The 8679-nt window shown below is 47.5% G+C and overlaps 1 protein-coding gene across 2 annotated transcripts in view; it reads left to right on the top strand.

Moving 5' to 3' along the window:
- SH3GL1 (SH3-domain GRB2-like 1) overlaps positions 1-8679 on the top strand; it is a 54152-nt gene that overhangs the window by 8216 nt on the left and 37257 nt on the right. Inside the window, exon 1 of one of the 2 annotated variants that reach the window (XM_015567148.1) lies at positions 2800-2872. The exons of the other annotated variant lie outside the window; for it this stretch is intronic. Coding sequence (XP_015422634.1) covers positions 2867-2872 — 6 coding nt within the window. The 5' untranslated portion in view covers positions 2800-2866. Of the gene's footprint in view, positions 1-2799; positions 2873-8679 lie in introns of those variants that run through there. 2 annotated transcript variants of the gene reach the window in all.

Here is an 8679-nt window from a genome sequence, read left to right on the forward strand (position 1 = left end):
TCCAGGGCCACACCCTAGTCCTACCGGTCTGCGTGGGCCCACCTAGTCGCCTGTACCTTCCCCCTCCTGTTGAGGCAGTGCTCCTCTCACCTTTCCCAGCCTACCTGGGATCTCTGTCCACTTTCTGGTTGCCATTAAAAGCCCAGTGTGTATCTTACTTTATCCTTGCCATCTCCCTAACCACCCACTTCTCCACCCTCTGAGCATCTGGTGTGTTGGTCTCCCCACACATGTGCCACATGCCAAGCACATCCTTGCACCAAATGTGCTTTTTCTTACCAGAGGCCAGTCCCTGAGTGAGTGGGGCTGCCTGAGGGAATGTGACAAACCCCAGTGCCTGGGTTATGGCTTGCTAACTATGTCGTCAGAAAAGATGGGCTCCTTTATTTAAATCCTCACCCGAGGATATGCTTTTCATTGATGGCGGGGCCGGGGGGGGGTGGTGTGGTGTGGAATCGATGTGAGAGAAAATATTCAATTGTTTGCACCTCGTACTCGCCACGACCAGGGATAGAACTTGCAACCTGGGTATGTGCCCTGAACAGGAATCAAACCCGAGATCCTTTGGTGCTTGGGACGTTGCTCCAACCAACTGAGCCACATAGGCCAGGATGGTGGGCTCCTTCTTAGAGTGGGAGTGGGGGTTCATCACCGGCCCCCACCTGGCTCCTGCTCAGGTCCTGGAAGAACCCCAGGGAAGTGGAGTGACTGGTGAGGCCTTGGAGGGGGGAGGGCTCTGTGGGGAAAGTCCAACTAACTTAAAAATAAGAAATCAAACTTCAAAGGTTTTCCCTTTGGCCTGCCTCCAGGGGCTGTGGTTGAGAGGGACCTGTACTTGGCTAGGCCAGAGGGGCCTGATCTGTGTCTCATGCAATCTCTATTACCCAGACCCCAGGGCCAGGCCCAGATTTACCTGGAAGTGCCCGGCCTGCTCAGAAATGGAGTTTCTCCATTCCTCCTCCTCCTCCTCCTCCTCCTCCTCCTCCTCCTTCTCTTCCTCTTCTTCCTCCTCCTCCTCTTTTTCCTTCTGTTAGACCGCTCTACCTTCTGTTAGACCACTCCCTGGCCTCCAGAAGCCTGCTTCCCATGCCCACTGCACTTCCCAGCTTTAGCCTTGGTCCTGCTTGCCAGCCCTGCCTGCTGTTTCTGGCTCCCATACCTGCCTGCTATTTCTCCTCTTTTCTCATTTTCTCAGTCAGCTCGCCAGCTCTTTTATTATCCTTTTCTCCCACCTTCCCCACTTGTCCCAGTTGTCTTTTTCTGTGGCCTTTTCATTCTCTTCCTGCTTCCCTTCTCACCTCCCTGGCACCCACCACCTCTCATGCATCTGTCCTCCAGATCTACATCTCTAGTCATTCCCAACTATGCCCTAGATCAGCGGTTCTCAACCTGTGGGTCGCACCCCTTGGGCAGTCAAACGACCCTTTCACAGGGGTCGCCTAAGACCATCCTGCATATCAGATATTTACATTACGATTCATAACAGTAGCAACATTACAGTTATGAAGTAGCAACGTAAATAATTTTATGGTTGGGTCACAACATGTACTATATTTAAAGGGCCAGAAGGTTGAGAACCACTGCCCTAGATGGTGATCCCTACCATCCAAAGGGTACAGACATGCAGAATGCTGCTATATCCAGCTGTACCTGAAGCAAGCCTTCTTACCTTCCTGCCCCCACCCTTCCCTGCTCTCATCCTCACTCCATGTGAGAACCCCAACTCACTGCCAGTTTCTCCCATCTTTTTCCTTTTATATCGACTCACTTTTTAAATTTATCTTAAAGGGATGTTGATATTATTTCTTGCTATAACGTTATATTAACTGAACCACCAAATACAACTAAAACAAAGCGGGGTAATCAATTTTCTTGGATACCTTACTTCTACTTGTTTATTGGTTGGTGGGGCTTTGTGTGGCGTGTGTGTGTGTGTGTGTGTGTGTGTGTGTGTGTGTGTGTAATGTAGAGGAGGGTACCCATAATTTCTTCACACTGGAAGAGAAACATCGATGTGAGAGAGACACATGGATTGGTTTCCTCCTGCATGCACCCCGACTGGGACTGGTGATCAAACCTTCAACCCTTCAGTGTGAGGGCTGACACTTTAACCATATTGCCACACCAGCCATGGCAGGATACCTTGGTTCTGAGCCTGGGGGTTTGTTTCCTCTTGTTAAAGAGTTCTTGAAACCAGAACAGTGCCCACCCACCTTGGTAGAATAAGGAGTTTTGAAGTAGCATTTTCTCACTTGTCCCTGTGTTACCTCCTAAGCTGTGGGGAATGTAATTCCCTGTAAGTTATGTTACCTTCCCCCCAGCCCCCCCAAAAAATATATTTTTATTGATTTCAGAGAAGAAGGGAGAAGATAGAGATAGGAACACACTGCACACTGGGGATCAAACCCACAACCCGGGCATATGCCCTGATTGGGAATTGAACCATGATCTCCTGGTTCATAAGTCAATGCTTATGCGCCATGTGCTCCTCTTCTCCTTTTTTATTTTTTTTATTTTAAGAATAATAAAAATGCAATCACATTGTTGCCATGCTGATAAAGTTAGAAGTTAGCATTCTATTGCTGTAGATCTGTCTGCATGCAGACTTAAATTCCAGAAGAGCCACCCCTTTTCTGACACCTACAGTCATTCATGTAATCAATTTTTATTTTAACTTTTTAAAAAAATTTAATAAAATTATATAGGTTTCAGGTGTACAATTCTATAATACATCATCTGTATACCTTTCTTCTCTTGATATCTGCCACCACTCCCCTCAGAGTCTTCATGGAGAATCAGGAAATCCTGCAGACTTGAATTAAGGCTCAGAAGATTAGGGTGGATTCCCAAGTGTCTGGAAAGAGGCATGACAGTAAGTGACATAGTTCAGTTGATATTCTTAGTCCCCAGACTAAGTGATTTTTCTGCTTCATTTTGGGTCTCAGTCCCAGGAGTGAGAGGAGACTTGTGTCCTTAGGAAGCCCCTCAGGAAGGGACCTGGGAGCTTCCTGTCCCTTTTCATCCTCTGCCACACACCTCCTCAGGATGATGCCCCTTGGCTGCCTTGGGCAGACAGGCAGGCATCTATCAACCCCATGGTCTCAGCTCATCAGAGCTGTGATTACCTAAAGGCAGACGGTTGGGCAGCCCTGGCCTTAGGCCAACATTTGTGGTTCAGAAGAGGCACCTGAGGGAATGGGGACAGGATTTCCTCTAACTCAATCCGGCTGGCCTAGCACTGTCTCTTATCTCCTCGGAGGTGGAGAATCCTTGCTGTGCGTTAGTCTCTTGCTTCTTGCTGCCTTTTGAGTCAGCATTTCACTCTCAAGGAGGGTGATATGCTGCTACAGCCCCTCATTGATTGCAGAGTGGGTGTCTGGGCCGGGTGACACCAAACATCAAAACAGATATTGTCTTTCTCTCCAAGCTCTGACATGTTTACTTCACACTGGAAAAGTCTCATGCTTTCTCTCTGGGAGGCTCCTAATCTATTCCTTTCTTCCCAGGGGACTCAAGCAGCTGAATGTTCTCTCTGAGCCCCAGATCCCTCAGCAGGCTCTCCACTTTGTCCTAGACTACCTGGTGCCCACAGCCTCAACACTGGTGGGCAGGAGGCACCAGTGGGCCCTTCTGTTTAATGGAGTCCCTCCATCATCTCGGGACTGGGGTGTGGGAAGTGGGGGGTTGTGGGAATATGTGGGCCCAGGAGCAAAGTATGCTAGTTTAGGATAGTGGGGAAGAGGAAGACCTTTGCCCAATCTGAATCCAGAAGTCCGCTCAGCTCACAGGAGAACCTGGAGGAGAGGCAACATCCTTCCAAGAGGAGATTCCACTTAGCTAGTTCACCAGGCCCACCAGCCAGCCAGTCAGGACCAATTAGTTTTGACAAGACACATCCCTTTCTGGGCATCTTAAATTTGCATTGTGAAGTGTCTCAGACTGGAAAGAGATACAAAGAATGATTAGCCCAATAGCCAAGTGCCCACCAGAACTTAAATGAACAGCAATACAGTTGGAGTCCTTTATACCTTCACTGCATATGGAGTTATCACTAAAAAATGTGCAGTATTGCCCTAACCGGTTTGGTCAGTTGGTTGGAGCGTTGGCCCTTGGACTGAAGGGTCCTGGTTTTAATTCTGGTCAAGGGCACATACCTTGGTTGCAATCTCGATCCCTGGGCCCAGTCGGGGGATGTGCAGGAGGCAACCAATCTATGCCTCTCTCTCTCACACTGTTGTTTCTCTTTCTGTCTTTCCCCCTCACTTCCACTCTGTCTAAAAATTAATGGAAAAATATCTTTGGGTGAGGATTAATAAAAAAATTTATATGTGTATAAATATAAAAAGTGTGCAGTATTGTTTTGTAAGTTTAACCTCATGTAAATGATATCACATGGTGGTTTTTTGTGTGTAACTTGCTTTCTTTGTCCAGCATTATTTGTGTTTCGTTCACACTGATTGATGCCTGTGACTGTAGTTTATTTTCACAGGTATATAGCTCCCTTGGTGTGGCTGTTTCACAGTACTTTTATCCTGCTAGTGGGCATTTAGGATGTTTCCAAGTTTTTGCTCTTTCAAACAGTGACAGAGCAGTCTTGTAGATGTCCCTTTGGGCTCATGTCCAAGAGTTTCTCTTGAGTCATACCTTGTTTAATGTGACCATATAGGTTTTCAGCCTGGAAAAAACCAACCTATTCAATTTGCATGGACTCAAAGCTGGGAGGGGGGGTCAGGTGTCTGAGCCTTCATAAAGGATGATATTTCAACTGGGCTGCACGTGCCCGGAGGCCTTGGCCAGGGAGTGGCATGCGTGGGGTGGGGGCTCCATGTTAGCTCAGTGTGGTCCAGAGGGAGCGTGGACCGTGGATCAACCCAGCTGGAAACGCTGGAAGCACACAGCTGCTGCCAGTACCCAGAACCTTGTTTCTGCCCCGTGTCCCCCTCATAGTATTAATTTCTTCACCACCCTGTTAATTCCTCAAGAACCCATGTTTGCTGTTTTGTTCTCTGCAATGAAACTAAGCTCACAGACAACACCTGGCATCTTCTCAGGTTTGGATACACAGTTGATCCTTGTTGTTTGTAGATTCTGTATTTTCAGTTTCACCTACCTGCTGAAATTTATTTGTAACCCCAAATGAATACTTGTGGCACTTTCACAGACCTATGCATAGCAGCAAAAACATTTTGAGTTTCCTGACACGCTCTGCCTTCTTGTTTCAGCTCTTGTACTGTAAACCGGTGTCCTTTTCACTGTTTATTTAGTGTTGCATTTTTTTAAAATATATTTTATTGAGTTTTTACAGAGAGGAAAGGAGAGAGACAGAGAGCTAGAAACATCGATGAGAGAGAAACATCGACCAGCTGCCTCCTGCACACTCCCCACCGGGGGTGCGCCCGCAACCAAGGCACACGCCCCTGACCGGACTCGAACCCGGGACCACCCAGTCCGCAGGCTGACGCTCCATCCACTGAGCCAAACCGGTTTCGGCTAGTGTTGCATTTTTATATTTTTGTACTTTTTGTGGGAGTTTTCACTGTTTAAATTGGCCCCAAGTATAGAGCTGAAGTGCTGTCCAGGGTTCCTAACTGCAAGAGGCTGTGCTGTTCCTTACAGAGAAGATACATGTGCTACTATTCAGGTATGACTTACAGTGCTATTGGCTGAGTTCAGTGCTAATGAAGTAATGTGTATTAAATGAGATGTCTTTAAATAGAAATACACATAACACAAGATTATATAACCTAACACAGTATTTTCTCCAGGAGCAGTGGTTTCAAATTTGCTAGTTCAGTGTTTGTGGTGACTTTTTAGAACAGACGCACTATGAATAAGGAGAGTCACTGTAGTTCCTGTGGCAAGTAGCATACCCTCCACCCCCAAGGATGTTCCTGTCCTAATCTGTGGGACCTGTGGATATGTTACCTTATTTGGCACAAGGGTGTTTGCTGATGGGATTAAGAATATGGACCTGCAGATAGAGAGAACATTCTGGATCTAATCAGAAGGACCCTTAGAAGTTCAAACCTTTTCCTGCTGGGGTCAGAGGGAGATGTGACTATGGAAAAGAGAACCAGAAGGAAGGCAGCATAAAGCCTTTCTGGCTTTGAAGACAGAGGAAAGGGCCACAAACCAAGGAGTGCAGGTGGCCTCTAGAAGCCAGAAAAGGCTTGGAAATCTCTAGAATCCCCAGAAATGAATGTAACCCTGCTGACACCCTGGTCTTAGTTGGCGAGATCCATGTCAGATCTCTGACCTCTTTAAGATTTTTGTGTTGTTTAATGTTTTGTGTAGAGTTTTATTTTTACTAGTGGCCTGGTGTGCGAAACTCATGCACATTAAAAGGGAATTAATTAGAGGAAATATTTTAATATTGCTGTTTGCCTTTTCTCTATAATAGAAGTATCAGAGTTGAAAGAATATTAGTAAAATGTATATGAAAATCGTGCTCCTGTCAGAGTCTGGGGCACGCTGCGGGACCCAGAATCAAATCCCCACCCACCCATGTGCACCTCAAAATCGTGCACGACCCAGACCTGGCCGGCCCCACCCCTGTCAAGCCCCGCCGGGCGAGGGGCACAGCCTCAAGTGCCCCATCAAGCCCCACTGGGTTGGAGGGACGCAGCCTCAGGTCCCCTGGCCCGGTGCAGGTCGGGAGGCACTGCTTCAGGTCCCCCGCCTAGCATCAGGGCTGGGGGCGCGGCCTCAGGTCCCTTGTCCTGGTGCTGGGCTGGAGGGCGTGGCCTGGGGTCCCCTGTTAAGCCCTACTGAGGGGAAGTGCAGCCTCAGGTCCCCTGCCCCGGCGCCACGCAGCCTCAGGTCCCTACTGATCACTCATTATGGCTCTTTATGGGAACCCCGCCTCCGCTGTGGGCGCAGCCGTCTGTGTTATAGGAACCCTGCCCCTGTTGTGGGCGCAGCCATCTATGTTATGGGAACCCTGCCTCTGCTGTGGGTGCAGCCATCTATGTTATGGGACCCCTGCCTCTGCTGTGGGTGCAGCCATCTATGTTATGGGAACCCTGCCTCTGCTGTGGGTGCAGCCATCTATGTTATGGGAACCCTGCCTCTGCTGTGGGCGCAGCCATCATGTGACGGAGTGAGGGTCAGTTTGCATATTGCCTCTTTATTATATAGGATATTTTAAAATTATTCTCTTCCCCCACCCTCCCCTGCTTTTTGGCAACCATCAGCTTATTCTCTATATGAGCCTTTCTATTTTGCTTTATTTATTCGTTTGGGTTTTTTTTGTTTTTTTTTTAGATTCCGCATTTTATTTACTTAGTTAACCCTCACCTGAGGATATTTTTTCCCCATTGATTTTTAGAGAAAGTGGAAAGGAGGGGAAAAGTCAGAGAGAGAAACATCAATGTGAGAGAGACATCGATTGGTTGCCTCCTGCATATGCCCCAAATGGGGCCAGGGATAGAGCCTGAGCAAGGTATGTGTCCTTGACCCAGAATCAAACCCGTGTCCCTTTAGTTCTCCAGCCAACACTCTTAACCACTGAGCAAACCGGCTAGGGCAGATTCCACATTTAAGTGAAATCATATGGTATTCTTTCTTTTTTAAAAAAAATATATTTTAATTGATTTCAGGGAGGAAGGGAGAGGGAGAGATAGAAACATCAATGATGAGAGAAAAATCATTGATTGGCTGCTTCCTGCACGCCCCTTACTGGAGATCAAGCCCACAATCTGGCATATGGCCTGACCAGGAATTGAACGGTGACTTCCTGGTTCACAAGTCCACACTCAACCCCTGAGCCATGTGGGCTGGCAGGTATTTTTCTTTGACTTATTTCACTTAACACATACCCTCTGGGTTCATCCATGTTGTCTCAAATAACAAGATTTATTTATTTTTAAATATATTTTATTGATTTTTTACAGAGAGCAAGGGAGAGAGATAGTTAGAAACATCGATGAGAGAGAAACATCGATCAGCTGCCTTCTGCACATCTTCCACTGGGGATGTGCCCGCAATCTAGGTACATGCCCTTGACCGGAATAGAACCTGGGACCCTTCAGTCCCCAGGCCGACGCTCTATCCACTGAGCCAAACCAGTTTCGGCAGATTTATTTTTTTTTTTATATTAAATCTTTATTGTTGAAAGTATTGCATATGTTCCCCTTTCCCCCTCATTGACCCCTTCAAGCCTGCCCCCACCCCAGGCCTTCACCACCCTATTGTTTGTGTCTATGGGTTATGCATACAAGTTCTTTGGTTGATCTCTTTCTACCCTCCACCCTCCTCCACCTTCCCTCTGAAATTCCGCAGTGTGTGCCATGCTTCTCTGTCTCTGGATTTATTTTTGTGTTCAGTTTATGTTTTTCATTACATTCCACAAATGAGTGAGATCATGTGATATTTATCTTTCTCTGACTGGCTTATTTGGCTTAGCATAATGCTCTCCAGTTCCATCCATGTTGTTGCAAATGGTAAGAGTTCTTTCTTTTATACAGCAGTGTAGTATTCCACTGTGTAGATGTACCACAGGTTTTTAATCCACTCATCTTCCTCCTGTCAGAGTCTGGGGCGTGCCGTGGGAACCAGAGTCGAGTTTCCGTCCACCCACGTGTGTCTTGAAATCGCATGAGACCCAGACCCGGCCGGCCCCACCCCCATCAAGCCCTGCTGGGTTGGGGGCTCGGCCTCAGGGCCCCCGGCCTGTGGCCG

The sequence above is a fragment of the Myotis davidii genome, unplaced genomic scaffold (assembly GCF_000327345.1).
Source record: "Myotis davidii unplaced genomic scaffold, ASM32734v1 scaffold551, whole genome shotgun sequence".
Taxonomy (NCBI): domain Eukaryota; kingdom Metazoa; phylum Chordata; class Mammalia; order Chiroptera; family Vespertilionidae; genus Myotis; species Myotis davidii.